The following is an 18984-nucleotide window of genomic DNA, read 5'->3' on the forward strand; positions in this document are numbered from 1 at the left end:
ATATATATATATATATATATATATATATAATTTCACATTTTATCAATTCAAAGCATTTACTCAGATGTAGTTTTAAAGTGGGGACTTCATTTTTGCACCCATATGCATGGTTACATGGCTTGGAAAGTTACAAATATATTGAAATGTGTATCTTAATAAATTTGTAACATGGTGGAAGTCACTGTTTAGCTGAAATAATACATCTTAATTTGTAATGATTGTTACTTATACCCCTCATTTAGTAGACAAGTCTCTTGAAATACCCAAATATATAGTGGTTTATTTTGACTAGTTATAACTATCTGAAAGATAAAATAGGTTGTCGAATGTGTCACTGAAGCAAAGAGTCATTTTTTTATGGAATAGTGGGAACAAATTTATATTAAAAGTTGAATATAGCTTTATTTTTACACCATATTATTGGACCACACATACACTTCCCTCAAAAGAATACCCCTTTCCCTGAAATACTATGACACATGTCACCCCATAGTAAAGCATGTCTGTGTAGTGTGGCAAAAATAAGAAAATTAATTTTAATGTTTCTTGTTTTTACAATATTGTGATACAGAGGCCCATTGGTGGTTCACTGTTCAGTGCCAGCAACTCTGGCATACTCACCACACCCAGCACACTGTTGTCATGATATATATCCAAAAGGTGGTGTGTTATATATGATTGGAAAACAAATAACTCAATTATCAATATTCTTTTGTGATGTATGTACAAAGAGTTATGGAAATGTGCTAGTGTTATGTTCTTAAAATGTGAGCAATGTAGGAGGTAGCAGGACTCCCTAAACCTTCCCTCCCAGGTTCCACTGTCCTTCATTTACCTTCTCTACTGCCCCAGTGGCTGCATTCAGGGGAGTTTTCTGGGGAAATTGCTTCCCAGCAGAGGGTTGGTTCTTCTTTCTCCCTGTCCCTTGTTAGAGAGGAAGGCTGCTGGAATGGAGGTCAGCCTCTCAGAAAGCCCCTGGATAGGGCTTTACAGGCTCAGTCTCTGAAAGTCTATTGCCTCTTTGTGGTGTTTATCTCCTACCCCTCTTCCTGGGGTGTGTTACTTGGCTGTTAGTTGGGGTGGCTCTGGAAGCAGTGTAGTCCACATGGCTTTCTTGTCCTCACCTGGCCTGCTTCTGCAACTCACAGTCTCTGCATGGAGCAGCTTTCTTCCTGGTCACCACCCCTTCCTATGGTAGGCTTCCCCTTATAAGTCCCTCCTCCTCAAGGAGAAACGAGCTGTGCAGGTGTACCTTATTAGTACAGCACAGTCCCAGAGGAGCTCCTTAGCCTCCTCCTGGCCAGTGAGAAGGCATGTCCCTTCACAGGCAACAAATGCATAAGACCAGTCTTCCCTAGACAATGGGATGTGTATTTCCTTGGCTGACTATTCAGGTCCTCATGCAGAGACAATAAAGGTGCATTTACATAGAAGGTAAACACAGCCATCAAGCTAACAAGGGGAAGAAGGAGAAACTCAGTTATCACCAGCAGGGGAGGGACCAGCATGAAGTCTTCACCAGACTGCATGAAGTCTCTTCCCAGAAGGAGAAAATGGTGTACTGGACTATAAAGACAGGGATCTTAACCTCAAATGACAAAAAATTGAATCAACTGATAGTGTATAATATTACTGTATTATAAAAGTGTATCCGATAAGGTGTTTTATGAAAGCTAATGACACACAGGTGATTAATATCATTGTAAAATGCAGGTATTAACACTATATGAGGAATTATGAATATTCACTGATATTATGCTTAAAATTGTGTGTCCAAACAAAAGGAGAAACAGGTTTTCTCCCAGACAGAAGGGAAGGCAGCTGCCTACTGGTCTCCAGTGAAATTAAGCAAGGTGTGACCAAAAACAATGGAATCCTCGTTTACATATGAAACCTCAGTGGCACAGGAAATTCACAGGAAGGGAAGAACAGCACGAGGTCATCCAGAGTCTGGAAACAAAACAGTGACAGGCACAAGGGGCCAGACCTCGTGCAAGCTGAGAACAATGGGTCCTTCAGTCAAGGGGGTTGAAGTCTCTGGGAACTACATGTATGTAAACTTGATTAGGCAAAGACCTTTTACCTAAGAAAACAAAGAAAACCAGCACCTTGTACTTCTGTGGAAAGATCTGACTGAGAGAAAGTCAACCATGGCTAGAAAGAAGAAAGATTGATAAGAAATCTACCTTGAACCAAGGCAATAGCTTGTTAAGTTAAGTCTCTTATCTGAAGTGATTGTTAACTCCAGTTAAAGTAATAAATTATGGTTTTGACTCTTTAGAGGAGGAACAACCTTATTAATTCTCTGAGTGTTCCAGGAAAGGGCTGGATACTTCTGGGCAGATGATTTAGGGGAAATTCAGGACCGGGTGTGTGTTGAGGTCACCCTGCAGGTATAACGAAGGCTGGTGGAGACCTCAGAGTTGTGAGTAGACCTCCGTGTTCAGAAGTGCTGAACCAGAGCTGCATGGCATACAGACACTCAGGGAACTGCATGCTTGTCTGCTGGCTGTTGATGACCCAACTCTGAACCACAGTAGCAAAGCATGTAAGGCACCCAGATTTATAGGGCAGGTGGTAACACAACCTCTCACGGGTCTGGACTGCACCCAGAAACCTGACAGATATAACAGTAGTTCACTTGTGAAAATGTTTCTTACTTGTTTGAATCATAAGATCTTCAGAATGATTAGGCCCAGAAATTCCCAGTTTGCTTTGTTTTGTTTCCGTTGTTGAGTAGAAGTGTCTTTTGATATTTTCAGAGACATAGTAGAAAACTTACAAAGATGTTACAGCTTGTTCTATACACAATATAGGAATGATGGAAGTTCATTGGAACTCATTAAAGAAAGAAGCTAAAGAACAGCTGTGGGAGGGGTTCAGGTGGAAATAAGAAGAGGAAGTGTTTGACTAACTATGTCACAATACCAGGAAATTTAGAGAAACTTAGAACTGAAAAATTATGTCCTACTTAAAAGAGAATTTTTAAGTGAATGGATGTTTGTATTTTGTATTGGCTAGAGCAAAGTTCAGCTATCTGTTGCTAGCTATGGGCAGAATATGGGTGGAGGGGAGGGTGTAGGAGATTGGATCAAGATAAAAAAGATTGGTCTAACACCATGCACTTTAAGCTGAGTGGACAAATGCTCTGTGCAGGGTTGTGTGGGCCTTGAAGTGGATGGAAGCACAATTTTGTTTCTTTTTTCACTCTCTCTCTCCACTGTTGACTGTGGCTACATCCTGGGTCATACTCATGCAGAACAGTATGCCCATGTAATGAGAGCAAGGTTGAAAAGAATTTTAAAATGTTTTTACATATAAACTCATTATTGACTTCTGGCATGAATTGTGGAGAGTAGGAAATGAGGGGAAATGTGGAGGAACAGAATTCTGGAAGGAGATATGAAGGGATTTAGACTGGGGTTAGGGGTCTGGGTATCAAGGAGCTGTATTATTGGTCTTGAAAGGTGAGAGTCTTGGATAGGAAGAAAGAGGAGGTGCATGAATGAGGCAGGATATTGACAGAAAATGGAAGGAGATTGAAGTAATTATAGGGCGCTAGGCATAAGGAAGAGAAGAGCAGGGTATTCAGGGAGCAATGTAGGCTGGGTCAGCATACTGGGATGCACAAAGAGGAACAGGGATTTCTAGGTGCCCCACATCTGGGCCTTGACAGACTGAAATTGTTGCATGTTGTATCATGACTTCAGGCCAAATTCTCCTCTAATTTATACTCTGTCTCCGTGCCTCCCTATGGACTTTGTAATGGCTGCATATTGTTTACTATTAGCAGAATTTTGCTTTTTATAAGTGGAAAAGTTCAGATACTTCTGTTTATTGTTTCACTTGCCTGCTTTGATATCACTGACTAATGTGTTATGGGAGGAAACTGGTTCTGTGTGTGTGTGTGTGTGGTAAAGATAGTACAGTGAATTTATTTAATATGTTTTATGTATAACATATAGGTATAAGTGTTTGGTTTACATGGGCTAAAGTCTTTTGAAGACTTTATTTTATTAGGAATATGCTCTTGGGATGTTCTTTATTTCCAAAACCTAGTATTTGTACTAAAAAAAGATAAACACTGTCCTATATTAACAGTCCTATCAGAAGTCTAATGTGTGTTTTATACCTTAACTTTTCAGAATGAAAGAGCACATCCTTCATTTTGTAACATTTTTCTGTCTTTTGTAAGAAGACTGTAATTCTTAGAACCAAAGAAGGAATAAAAGAAGAATGTTTTAACATATTTTAATAAGATATTTTAAAAGCACAAAAGGGAATGGCCCATGTAATTGTAGTCTAGTTAGCCTGAAGTTATTTTGGAGAAAAATAATGAAATTGTAGCTGTAGGGATCTATAAGTAAGAAATTAGAGGACAGAAATATAAGTATTGCCAATCAACATCATCTCCTGAGAAATAGGTCTTTTCAGACAAACTTTATGCCATCCCTTGGCTAGATTATACCTATGATTGATAAAGGTAATTGTGTTGATGTAATATATTTAGATTTTTGTCAGATGTTTGATCTAAAACTGCAGGACCAACTGATTAAAATGTTAGCACTATCCAAATTAGATATTATTGTGGTTGGAGTCACCAGATGGCACATTGTTATTAGTTTTTGTAAAGCAGGCTCTCTTCTGGGAGGGAACTGCAAACAACAAGAAAGTTTCCTGTTCACCTTAATGTCTCTGACTAGAGTCAGTTACTGGTGCAAAGTTGCTTCTTGGAAACCGGATATTGGTGTTTCAACTGAGATTTCTGAGAAAGGCGTTTGCTTGAGTTTGTTCAAGTATGATCTCCACCAACAGAAAACCATCCTGCAAGACACCAAAATCTGTTACCAGTTGGCAAATGGATGATAATATGATCCGTAATAAATGGCTTTAAGTTTTATTGAGTGATAGATCTCAAAATTTCAAAGTAAAGGAGAACTCACCAATTATGGCAATGTTTCTGGTTGGGTGCAGCAAGGATTACTTCACAGTCTAATGCTTTTCAAAAATTACCAGTGACTTCGAAGAAAGTACACGTTTGCTGATGAACTGTGCAGATAACTCAAAGATTGGTAGAATGATAAATAATGATGAAGCCAGACCATTGATACAGAGGTATATAGACTGTTTGTAAGATAGATGTTATTGAATAGAATATATTTTAATACAGTCAAATATGAAATCATCTTTCTAGGAACAAAGAATATAGGCCATTCTTACAGGATAGTGAATAGTACCCTGTAAAACAGTGACTCTGAAAAGGACTTATGCCTCATGGTAGATAATTAACTAAATTACAGCTCCCAGTGTGAACCTATAACAAAAGAGCTCACGCAATTTTAACATTACCTGCAGTGAAACAAGAGCATGAATATCAACCTCTGGGTGGATGGTTTGAAAGCAGGACCCAAATCCCAAACTAATTGTGAGGTTTGTACTTAGACTTCACCAACAATTGCCAAGTGGAAATTCCTCAGGTATTATAACAGGCCTTAATATGAAGTCACAGACAGTCCCCTTGTGTACTCCAATCAATCTTGCTACCCAAGGAAGTATCCCTTTGTGATAGCTGGGCCCTTACACCAAGAATCACAGCAGTATTCAGGTTACTCTCAGTTCCAAGGAATTAATCTCTTAACCCCGGTCTAATTGTGCATTAGATCAGTGGTTTTCAACCTTTTTCTTTCTGAGCCCCCTCCCAACATGCTATAAAAACTTCACAGCCCACCCGTGCCACAACTGTTTTTCTGCATATAAAAGCCAGAGCCAGTCTCAGGGGGTAGCAAGCAAGGCAATTGCTTGGGGACCCACTGTCACCGTGCCTTCACAACTGAGAATACCAAATTCAGGACAAACTACTGAGAAACAGAACAGACACACCCCAAAACTGGTGGTTATTCTCCCATAAGATATACCAAACCAGCAACAAAAGTAAACTTCTGTTTCACCGCACTGGCTAACAGGAAGTCAGAAAAGCAGTCTCCTTAGACATCCCAGTCCTTGTATCACCACCAAAAACACTAGACTTAAAGATGAGTGGTTATTTAAAACCAATTTAATCAAACAAAAGGTTCTTCTGATCCCAAAGGACCAGTCACATACCCAGGTCAATATATAACTCAGATCTTACCCAAAAATCATGTCGTTGCCAATCCTTTAGTATCTAATATCTAAAGGTTTATTTATAAAAAGAAAGAAAGAAAGGTGAGAGTTAAAATTGGTTAAGAAATCAAATGCATACAATAATTGCAAAGTTCTTGGATCAGGCTTGTAGCAGTGATGGAATAAACTGCTGGCTTGTTAAGTCTCTGGTTGCTTTCAAATCATTGGAAGGTCCTCAGTCCTTTGGTTAGAATGCTCCCATTAGTGTAAGTTCATAGTCCAGAGGCTTGAGCAGGAAAGGAGTCTACTTGTATGACTCATATTCACAGGAAGGAGGACAGAGCAACAAATGTTTTTTGTCCTCTTGTTGATGGTACACAGTGAAATTCCAGTTGCAATGTCCACAATAGTCTGTCTGGTATTGATGAACCTTTTGTTTTGAGAAGGGCTTAAGAATTTCTGTTGAAGGTCAGCCCTTCACACTAAATGATCTCTCTCTCTCTCGTCTGGTGATTTACACAGTCTCAGAGGCTCACAGTACCGCTGCTCAAATATTACGTTATTAAATTGTAGAATCATAGAAGTGTAGGACTGGAAGTGACCTCAAGAGGTTTTCTAGTCCAGTCCCCTGAACTCAAGGCAGGACTAAGTATTATCTATACCATCCCTTAATGGTGTTTGTCTAACCTACTCTTAAAAATTTCCAGTGACAGAGATTTCACAACCTCCCTATGCAATTTATTCTAGTGCTTAACTACCCTGACAGTTAGGAAGCTTTTCCTAATGACGAACCTAAACCTCCCTTGCTGCTATCTAGGCCCATTGCTTCTTGTCCTATCCTCAAAGGTTAACAAGAACAAATCTTCACCCTTCTTCTTGTAATAATCTTTTATGTACTTGAAAACTGTTATGTCCCCCCTCAGTCTTCTCTTCTCCAGATTAAACAAACCCAATTCTGTCAATCTTTCCTCATAGGTCATATTTTCTAGACCTTTAATCATTTTTGTTGCTGTCCTCTGGACTTTCTCCAATTTGTCTACATCTTTCCTGAAATGTGGCATCCAGAATTTGGACACTAGAGGCCTTATCAGTGTGGAATAGATTGGAAGAATTACTTCTAGTGTCTTGCTTACAACACTCCTGCTAATACATTCCAGAACAATGTTTACTTTTTTTTTTTTTGCAGTAGTGTTACACTGTTGACTCATATTTAGCTTGTGATCCACAATCACCCCCAGATCCCTTTCAGCCGTACTCATTCTTAGGAAGTCATTTCCCATTTTGTATGTGTGCAATTGATTGTTCCTTCCTAAGTGGAGTACTTTGCATTTGTCCTTATTGAATTTAATTCTATTTAATTCAGACCATTTCTCCAGTTTTTCCAGATAATTTTGAATGTTAGTTGTATTTTCCAAGCAACCTCTCCCAACTTGGTATCATCCACAAATTTTATAATGTACTCTCTATTCCATTATTTAAATCATTTATGAAGATCCTGAACAGAACCAGACAGGACCTATCCCTGGAGGACACCACTTGATACAGCTTGACTGTAAACCACTGATAACTATTCACTGGGAACGGTTTTCCAACCAGTAATGCAGCCACCTTATAAGTAGCTCCACCTAGGCTATATTTCCCTTATATGGGATGCAGATGTTATAAATGAAATTAATATATGCAGGATCTTACAAACATTTAATAAAATCTAAACACATTCTTATTCTAATACCTGTTATAACCATAATAACAAACAGATGAGCCAGGCTGATTCCAGCTATGCATTGGTCAGTTGAGACATGGGAACCCTGGCATGAGCTGTCCTGGTGTGCCAGTGTCACACCCCCAATGAAAAACCGGTGTAGGAAGGGATGTCATTGATACTCCTGACTAAGCCTCATAATCCACCATCCATGATAAGGCATCTGCCACTACATTTTCTTTTCCCTGGATATACATTATTTCTGTGTCATACTTCTGTAGTGCTAGGCTCCTGCATAGTAGTCTCAAATTCGTCCTATTGGCCCTGTGCAACCAAATTAACAGGGAGTGGTCCATTAGAACCTTAAATTTTCTAGTAGGCAGATAAGGCTTAAGTTGTTTAGCAGCCCAGACTATGGCACAACATTCCCTCTTGATGACATCATAGTTCTGTTACATGTGGGTCAGTTTTTTACTTAAAAAGGCAATGGGGTCGCTGTTGTCCCCAACCCAGCCTGCATTAGCAATGCATGTAACCCAATATCAGAAGTATCAGTGCACAGCACAAGGTTTGCTGAAATCAGGGATAACTTAAACTGGCAAAGCCTCTTTTATGCCCTTGAAGCCTTTCTCACAGACCTCAGTCCATATCACCCAGTATGGTTTTCCCTTTTTTATAAGGTCTGGTTGTGAGGCCACAATGTTGCTAAACCCCTTTACAAACCTCTGGTAATTACTCGCCAGAGCAATAAACCTGTTTCTTGGTTCATGGGCTAGTCTTGGTTCTTGGACCTGCTTCCTGCTTCGTGGGGCAGGCCAATTCCCAATGGCTTTTACTTTTAGAGGAGCAGGGCGAACAAACCCACTGCCCATCCTGAATCCTAAATTAAGTACTTCTGCTGCCCTCATCTTGCATTTGGACACCTTGACAGTGAGCTTGGCTTCTCTAAGCCTCTCCAATGCAATTTCCACATGGTTCAGGTAGTCCTGATCTATCACCACCCAGTGCATGAACCTTTGTCATAGCTGGTTCCTTAAACCAAGAAGCACAGCAAGGTTTATGTTATTCCCAGTCCCAAAGGACCAGTCACTTACCCCAGCTCAATTGTACCTTAGATCTCACACCAAAGACAACACTGTAACTAATCATACAACAAACTCTATAAAGAGTTATTAAATAGGAAAGTGAAACACAACAGTTATTAATAAGGTTAAAGCAGGTAAACATATGCACAAAAGACATACAATCAATTTTCAAAAGAAAATAACAGCTAAAATTGACAAGCTCTATGTATGATTTAGGACTAATCCAGGCTAAGCAACTAGGGATCTCTTGCTTATGTTTAGAAAAGTTAGCCCTCCCACTCCCAAGTAGAGATAATAATTTCCTTTTGTTTTGGGTTTTTATTCCCCTCCTGCCATGTCTCTGAATGGCAAACATAACTAATGGGAGAAGTCCCCTTGCATGATTCATCTTCACAAGGAGGAGGACAGAATAACAAAAGTCTTTTGTCCTCTTGTTGACAGTGTGCAGGGATCTTCCAGCTGCAGGGTCCACAATTGTCCATCTGGTATAGATGGACCTTTCCTTTTTGGAAGGGTGTAACATCTTCTGTTGAAAATCAGCCCTTCACATTAAATGATGTCTCCCCCTTGTCTGGTGATTTACACAGTCACAGACGCTCACAATACAACCATTCAAATATTGCTTTACAATATGGGGTGCAGATATTATAATGAGATAAATGCATGCAGCAACTCACAAACCTTCAATAAAGTCTAAACTTTAAACACGTTCTTTCATCCTAATACCTGTTTTAACAATACTAACATAACATATGAGTGAGTCAGACTGATTCTGGCTATCTATTGCCAGTGTTCAATTGAGACATGGGCACCTTGGCATGAGATGCAACCTGGTCTGCGAGCATCACAGTAATTCTTAGATGTATAATGAGAATAATATCAAGGGATGATAACTCCTGAAAGGGGTACAGTAGTCTGGACTTCAAAGCAAGAGAGTTCAGACACATAAATTCAGTAGCCATAGAATTTACTTTTTTTAGTTTCTGGTTCCGAATTCTCAATTGTATATATTTTGTTGTCTCATCCTGGGGCATATTTTGCGTTCATTTACGTAGATGTGAATTTGGAGTAATAATAACATTTAGCACCTAAATAACAATTTTCATCCATAAATCTAAAATGTTTGCAAAAGTACATAATCAGAGAGGTATCCTCCTTTACCAACTGATCAACTAAAGTATGGAAAACATAAATTGCTAGACAACACCAGACAATGGCAAGGACATAGTATAGCTTAGGTCTCATGATTCCTAATACTGTGTATTATCTATTGGACCAGACTGCCCCCTTCACTTTAGACGAATTCCTATCCCTTTACATTGCTGTAACTGAGATTAAAATCTGGCTTTGTGTATGGAAGAACAGCAAATCTATCACATATTACAGGAATTCAGGGAAGCTTTGCTGCATGGGTTTGGGTTTCCAGATAGAAAATTTTCCTTCTTAGAAATATAAGTAATGACGCTTTTATTCGTAATTAAACCGACTTGTTACTGAATATACAAAACTCACAGAAAACAGAGGGGAGTGGGCGTGTATCTTACTACTCATTTTTACCGATTCTTTTAACTTTTTCCGATACATAGGATGGTTTTCTCTAGTCATCTGTTTTAGGACTTTCATTATGCTCTTTAGACATGAGCGTTTTGATGAGACCAACCAGTTGCAGTTCTGTAACTCAGACTCAGAGTGCCGCTGTTAGCCAGTGCAGAGCTGGAGCTGCAGCCGGATATCCACTAAAGCCTCCTGCACTGAGCTTGCTCAGTCAGCGATTACACAAACCTACATACAGTTCGCTGTTGAGAGACACCCAGTCTCAAAACTCTCCTGGAAAATTAGATTGAGATGGTAATTTTATTTACTCTCCAACACCGTGGATTTTGACATTCTAACGGGGATTTAAAGCACAAAATCGAAGTGGAATAAATAAGAAAATAAAAGCAAGCCTGAGTGGGATGGAAAACAGGCAGAGACCGAGCGGCCAAGCAGTCACACGGCAAGTACTTTTGTTTCCCTTCTTATTCTCTTTGTTCTGCCGGGCGGTCTCGGGGCATATTCGTTACTCCATTCCTGAGGAAATGGCCAAAGGTTCCCTTGTGGGGAACCTCGCCAAGGATTTGGGATTGGATGTCAAAGAACTGCCGCAGCGGAAGCTCCGGGTCAGTTCTGAAAAGCAGTATTTCAGTGTGAATGGGAAAAATGGCAACCTGTATGTGAATGGCAGGATAGACCGTGAGGAGATATGTGGGGAGACACCCCTTTGTGTCCTGACATTCGAAACGGTGGTTGAAACCCCTTTAAACATTTACAACATGGATATAGCAATTCAGGACATTAATGATAACGCCCCGAGCTTCGACGAAAATAACGTTGTGTTAGAAATCAATGAATTTACACTGCCAGGGGCGCGCTTTCCACTCGAATCGGCACAAGATCCAGATGTGGGACTGAATTCACTGCAAAATTACCGGCTCAGCCCAAATCAGTATTTTATCCTGGCAGTGAAGGAGAATGCAGATGGCAATAAATACGCAGAATTAGTTTTAGACAGACCTTTGGATCGGGAGCACCAGACTTCTCATATCTTGATCTTGACGGCTGTGGATGGGGGGGACCCTGTGAGAACTGGGACCGCTCAGATTAACATTAAAATCACTGATGCCAATGACAATCCCCCAATATTCACTGAAGAGATCTACAAAGTCAGAGTAAGTGAAAATCTAGCCAAAGGCTCCGTAGTGGTACAGGTGAAAACAATGGATAAGGATGAAGGATTATATGGAGAAATCAGTTATTCCTTCAGTAATGCCCCCAAAAATGTCCTGCAGTTATTCAAAATAGATCACGAAAATGGAGTAATAACAAATACAGATATTCTGGATTTTGAAGAGACGAATAAATATACGATGGGAATTAAAGCCAGGGATGGGGGTGACCTGACTGGCCACTGCAAAGTTCAAATAGAAATTATTGACGAGAATGACAACGCCCCCGAAGTAACCCTTACATCCGTGTCCAGTCCTATCCCTGAAGACTCAGTGGCCGGGACAGTGATAGCTCTTATAAGAGCCCGTGACCGAGATGCAGGAGAAAATGGAAAAATCACCTGTCACCTTCAACACGACTTGCCTTTTAAAATACTGTCCTCCTCTCGTAATTACTACAAAATAATCACAGACAGCACCCTGGACAGAGAAAAGATCCCAGAGTATAATATTACAGTTACCGCCGCAGACAAAGGCACCCCCCCCCCTCCGCCCAGAAAATCATCCTGTTGCAGATCTCGGATATCAATGACAACGCCCCTGTCTTTGAGAAACCTTCCTACACCGCCTATGTGCCAGAGAACAACCCCTCCGGGGCCTCTATTTTCAGTGTAAAAGCCTCAGATCGGGATCTGGACCGGAACGCCCGAGTCACTTACTCCATCCTGAGCAGCAACCTCGAAGAGGTGCCTCTCTCCTCCTACATCTCCATTAACTCCCAGACCGGAGCGATCTATGCGCAGCGCTCCTTCGACTACGAGCAATTCCGGGAGTTTGAGCTGCAAGTGAAGGCCCAAGACGGCGGGTCCCCGCCTCTCAGCAGCAATGTCACCGTCAGGGTGTTTATTGTGGATCAGAATGATAACGCCCCTCGCATCCTGTACCCTTCGCTCGGAGCCGATGGCTCCGCCTTGTTCGAGATGGTGCCTCGCTCGGCCGAGGCAGGTTCTCTGGTGACTAAGGTGGTGGCGGTGGATGCTGACTCAGGACACAATGCCTGGCTCTCCTACCACGTGCTCCAGGCCACGGACCCGTCGCTCTTCAGCATGGGGCTGCAGAGCGGGGAGATCCGGACAGCCCGCGCCTTTGCGGACAGAGATGCTGTGAAGCACAGGCTGGTCACCCTGGTGAAGGACAACGGGCAGCCGCCTCTGTCCGCCACAGTGACTCTCAACCTGGTGTTTGCCGAGAACTTCCAAGAGGCTTTTCCGGAAATCATAGAATCATAGAATATAAGGGTTGGAAGGGACCCCAGAAGGTCATCTAGTCCAACCCCCTGCTCGAAGCAGGACCAATTCCCAGTTAAATCATCCCAGCCAGGGCTTTGTCAAGCCTGACCTTAAAAACCTCTAAGGAAGGAGATTCTACCACCTCCCTAGGTAACGCATTCCAGTGTTTCACCACCCTCTTAGTGAAAAAGTTTTTCCTAATATCCAATCTAAACCTTCCCCACTGCAGCTTGAGACCATTACTCCTCGTTCTGTCATCTGCTACCATTGAGAACAGTCTAGAGCCATCCTCTTTGGAACCCCCTTTCAGGTAGTTGAAAGCAGCTATCAAATCCCCCCTCATTCTTCTCTTCTGCAGGCTAAACAATCCCAGCTCCCTCAGCCTCTCCTCATAACTCATGTGTTCCAGACCCCTAATCATTTTTGTTGCCCTTCGCTGGACTCTCTCCAATTTATCCACATCCTTCTTGAAGTGTGGGGCCCAAAACTGGACACAGTACTCCAGATGAGGCCTCACCAATGTCGAATAGAGGGGAACGATCACGTCCCTCGATCTGCTCGCTATGCCCCTACTTATACATCCCAAAATGCCATTGGCCTTCTTGGCAACAAGGGCACACTGCTGACTCATATCCAGCTTCTCGTCCACTGTCACCCCTAGGTCCTTTTCCGCAGAACTGCTGCCTAGCCATTCGGTCCCTAGTCTGTAGCTGTGCATTGGGTTCTTCCGTCCTAAGTGCAGGACCCTGCACTTATCCTTATTGAACCTCATCAGATTTCTTTTGGCTCAATCCTCCAATTTGTCTAGGTCTTTCTGTATCCTATCCCTCCCCTCCAGCGTATCTACCACTCCTCCCAGTTTAGTATCATCCGCAAATTTGCTGAGAGTGCAATCCACACCATCCTCCAGATCAGTTATGAAGATATTGAACAAAACCGGCCCCAGGACCGACCCTTGGGGTACTCCACTTGATACCGGCTGCCAACTAGATATGGAGCCATTGATCACTACCCGTTGAGCCCGACAATCTAGCCAGCTTTCTACCCACCTTGTAGTGCATTCATCCAGCCCATACTTCCTTAACTTGCTGACAAGAATACTGTGGGAGACCGTGTCAAAAGCTTTGCTAAAGTCAAGAAATAATACATCCACTGCTTTCCCTTCATCCACAGAACCAGTAATCTCATCATAAAAGGCGATTAGATTAGTCAGGCATGACCTTCCCTTGGTGAATCCATGCTGGCTGTTCCTGATCACTTTCCTCTCATGCAAGTGCTTCAGGATTGATTCTTTGAGGACCTACTCCATGATTTTTCCAGGGACTGAGGTGAGGCTGACTGGCCTGTAGTTCCCTGGATCCTCCTTCTTCCCTTTTTTAAAGATTGGCACTACATTAGCCTTTTTCCAGTCATCCGGGACTTCCCCGGTTCGCCACGAGTTTTCAAAGATAATGGCCAATGGCTCTGCAATCACAGCCGCCAATTCCTTCAGCACTCTCGGATGCAACTCGTCCGGCCCCATGGACTTGTGCACGTCCAGCTTTTCTAAATAGTCCCTAACCACCTCTATCTCCACAGAGGGCTGGCCATCTCTTCCCCATTTTGTGATGCCCAGCGTAGCAGTCTGGGAGCTGACCTTGTTAGTGAAAACAGAGGCAAAAAAAGCATTGAGTACATTAGCTTTTTCCACATCCTCTGTCACTAGTTTGCCTCCCTCATTCAGTAAGGGGCCCACACTTTCCTTGGCTTTCTTCTTGTTGCCAACATACCTGAAGAAACCCTTCTTGTTACTCTTGACATCTCTGGCTAGCTGCAGCTCCAGGTGCGATTTGGCCCTCCTGATAACATTCCTACATGCCTGAGCAATATTTTTATACTCTTCCCTGGTCATATGTCCAACCTTCCACTTCTTGTAAGCTTCTTTTTTATGTTTAAGATCCGCTAAGATTTCACCATTAAGCCAAGCTGGTCGCCTGCCATATTTACTATTCTTTCGACTCATCGGGATGGTTTGTCCCTGTAACCTCAACAGGGATTCCTTGAAATACAGCCAGCTCTCCTGGGCTCCTTTCCCCTTCAAGTTAGTCCCCCAGGGGATCCTGGCCGTCCGTTCCCTGAGGGAGTCGAAGTCTGCTTTCCTGAAGTCCAGGGTCCGTATCGTGCTGCTTACCTTTCTTCCCTGTGTCAGGATCCTGAACTCAACCAACTCATGGTCACTGCCTCCCAGATTCCCATCCACTTTTGCTTCCCCCACTAATTCTACCCGGTTTGTGAGCAGCAGGTCAAGAAAAGCGCCCCCCCTAGAAATGAGCGACCAATCGGGTGACTCGGCATCTCAGTCTGATTTACAGTTCTACTTGGTGTTGGCTTTAGCCCTGATCTCATTTTTGTTTCTCCTGGCAGTGACACTGGCCATTGTGATGAAATTTTATAGAGCAAGGAATCCCCCAGTTCTGAGCTGTTTCGGTTCTGATTATTCCAAGGCGGGTCCCAGATTCCCACCCAGCTACTGTGATGCGACTTTACCGTATAGCTATAATCTGTGTTTAGCCGTAGACTCCGGAACGAATAACTCTAATATTCTAAAACCAAATGGCCAGAAGGATGTAGGAGAGATTATCCTTTCCAATGACAACTCTCAGATGTTTATAATGAGCAACAGCACCTCTGCTTCCGTAGACCAAAAGTCTGAACCTAACCGCGTTGGGAAGGTGAGTTTCTGTGCTCATGCGCTTGCATGCGCTTGTATCTTTATATATTTTAGTAGTGGCAAATCAAGGAGTTATATGTCATTTAACGTTAAACCTGATGAATTAGAAATAGTAATTCTCTGAACAACCAATTTTTATATCGGCTTTTATTTATTTATATTTGTTCGGGGCCTTGACATTATTAAAGTAGTATCAAAGTGATAGGGCAGAAAGTTTTCGAGACACATTGCAATGATAAAATAAACTGTGTATCAGCAGTTTTCCATTTATGGCTATGTAGATGATGCATTACCTTTTAAATTCATAATATTTTTCTTTTTGGTTTTCCATCAATTTTAAGAATGACAAAACCATTAAAATATATTAATTGTATGAATTCATAGAATAAATTAGCAGATAAGTAAATAACTCATAACATCAACAGAAATGCCTCCAAAATAAATGTAAAAATTAAAGTCAAAATAGGGACAGTTAACTAAAGACACACTGTTAGAAATCTGATCTGCTAGTCAGATTTCCTGTCTAGCTTTCTACCTCCCTTCTCCCTTCTGTTCATCCGTCTATGTGAATTAACTCACCATTCAGGGCTGGATATTGAAAACAACGCAACAAAGAACATATACTGGGTTACCCAAAAGGAGTAATATTTTTAAATATCCTAGTTTACATATTGATGAAACATGTGCACAACACCTATGAGATATTCTTGCATTATTCCTTAAATGTATTTTCTATTTGTCCTCTGAAGTTAGAATCAGTGCTCCATGATCAGCAATGGCTGCATATTTGTTTCCAAGGGGTGTTCAATATTCTGGTTTTGAACTATAAACTCCTGAACGGGTGGGGGGGCCGTCTCTTGGAGAGATCATCTCTCCCTGTCTCACGTACTGCGGTAAACGCATTACACTGCAGCACCAGAACTGGAGCTCCATCTGCTGACAGGGCTTTCTCTCTCCTCTGCTTTGGAAATGATTGCTAGTCCACCTGGGCCAATTTAGCCAAATTCTGTTGACCTTTAGCGCATGCTGCAAAGCCAATCTGATTTCATGGGCTCTTGGAGCCAAGGGAGACTCATTGTAATTTGTGCTGGTGTGCAGGATAATTTATATTTTAGTTTTCTGGATGTATGAATCTTAACCTTGCAATTACAGTAGGCTACTGGATTTGATAAAGTTCACAAATATTATTATACTGTGCAAAAGTCTCTAAGGCACTGGATAGCCACGTTTGCCCTATGATGAATGCCTAAATTAATATATAAGTGAACAAATAAATAGAAGATAAATTCTAAACAGAAAGGCGAACAAATTGTTCATTGGAAGGGAAAGTGCATGGAACTATGTGTGATTTCACACAATAATGTGTAAACTAAAATTATTCTTCTTGTTTATTACAATGTGACATAAATACAGGATTACTTTACTTTATTATGCAAAAAATAAATTTGTGTGTCATTTCAAAATGAGGAAATTAAGCAGAGAGGTTGTGTTCCATTTGCCACAGTTTTATTATGTGACTAATGGATTAAAGGGAAGAGTTCAGCTTTACAACATATCTATCATCAGATAATATGTATTTTGCATCTAGATTTGTTTAATTAATATCAGGGCTGTCAAGTGATTACAAAAATTAATTGTGATTAATCATGTGATATAAAAAACTAATTGTGATTAATTGCACAATTAATTGCACTATTAATAAAATACTATTTAAATATTTCTGAATGTTTTCTACATTTTCAAATATATTGATTTCAATTACAAAACAGAATACAAAGTGTACAGTGCTAGCTTTATATTTATTTTTGATTACATGAATTTGCACTGTAAAAAAACAAAAGAAATAGTATTTTTCAAATCACCTAATACAAATACTGTAATGTGATCTCTTTATCATGAAAGCTGAATTTAAAAACATAGAATTATATAAAAATACCCTGCATTCAAAAATAAAACAATATAAAACTTTAGAGCCTACAAGTCCACTCAGTCCTACTTCTTGTTCAGCCAGTCACTCAGACAAAGAAGTTTGTTTACATTTTCAGGAGATAATGCTGCCCTCTTCTTGTTTACAATGTGACCTGAAAGTGAGAACAGGCATCCTCATGGCACTGTTGTAGCCAGCGTTACATGCCAGATGTGTTAAAGATTCATATGTCTCTTCATGCTTCAACCACCATTCCAGGGGACATGCGCACATGGTTACGATAGGTTCTGCTCCATAACAATCCAAAGCAGTACAGACTGACCCATGTTCATTTTCATTATCTAAGTCAGATGCCACCAGCAGAAGATTGATTTTCTTTTTTGGTGGTTTGGGTTCTGTATTTTCTGCATTGGAGTGTTGCTCTTTTAAGACTTCTGCAAGCATGCTCCACACCCTGCCCCTCTCAGATTTTGAAAGGCACTTCAGATTCTTTAAATCTTGGGTCCAGTGCCATAGCTATTGTCATAAATATAAAGGGAAGGGTAACCACCTTTAAATCCCTCCTGGCCAGAGGCAAAACCCTTTCACCTGTAAAGGGTTAAGAAGCTAAGATAACCTCGCTGGCACCTGACCAAAATGACCAATGAGGAGACAAGATACTTTCAAAGCTGGAGGGGCAGGGGGAACAAAAGGTCTCTCTGTCTGTGTGGTGCTTTTGCGGGGAACAGATCAGGAAAGCTCTTCAGAACTCCTGTAAAAAGTTAGTAAGTAATTTAGCTAGAAATGCGTTAGATTTCCTTTTGCTTAATGGCTGGTAAAATAACCCTGCTGAATGGAATGTGTATTCCTGTTTTTGTGTCTTTTTGTAACTTCAGGTTTTGCCAAGAGGGATTCTCTAGGTTTTGAATCTGATTACCCTGTAACCATCCTGATTTTACAGAGGTGATTCTTTTACCTTTTCTTTAACTAAAATTCTTCTTTTAAGAACCTGATTGTTTTTCATTGTTCTTAAGATCCAAGGGTTTGGGTCTGTGTTCACCTGTACAAATTGGTGAGGATTTTTATCAAGCCCTCCCCAGGAAAGGGGGTGTAGGGCTTGGGGGGATATTTTGGGAGAGACATCTCCAAGTGGGCTCTTTCCCTGTTCTTTGTTAACAGGCTTGGTGGTGGCAGCATACTGTTCAAGGCCAAGGCAAAGTTTGTACCTTGAGGAAGTTTTTAACCTAAGCTCATAGGAATAAACTTAGGGGGTCTTTCATGCAGGTCCCCACAGCTGTACCCTAGAGTTCAGAGTGGGGAAGGAACCTTGACAGCTATCTTTAGAAATCTCATATTGGTACCTTCTTTGCCTTTTGTGAAATCTGCAGTGAAAGTGTTCTCAAAAATGAACAACATGTGCTGGGTCATCATTTGAAACTGCTGTCACAGGAAATACATGGCAGAATGCGGGTAGAACAGAGCAGG

General features: G+C 41.2%; 2 protein-coding genes across 14 annotated transcripts in view; both read left to right on the forward strand.

Moving 5' to 3' along the window:
* Positions 1-18984, forward strand: part of LOC125641569 (protocadherin gamma-C5) — a 426447-nt gene that overhangs the window by 205690 nt on the left and 201773 nt on the right. The window lies entirely within an intron of this gene.
* Positions 10845-12904, forward strand: LOC125641161 (protocadherin gamma-B2-like). The gene is given in 2 exon segments (XM_048860666.2): positions 10845-12138; positions 12141-12904. Coding segments are annotated over 2 exon segments (2037 nt in total). The 3' UTR covers positions 12884-12904.

This window comes from Caretta caretta, chromosome 8 (assembly GCF_965140235.1).
Source record: "Caretta caretta isolate rCarCar2 chromosome 8, rCarCar1.hap1, whole genome shotgun sequence".
Classification (NCBI taxonomy): domain Eukaryota; kingdom Metazoa; phylum Chordata; order Testudines; family Cheloniidae; genus Caretta; species Caretta caretta.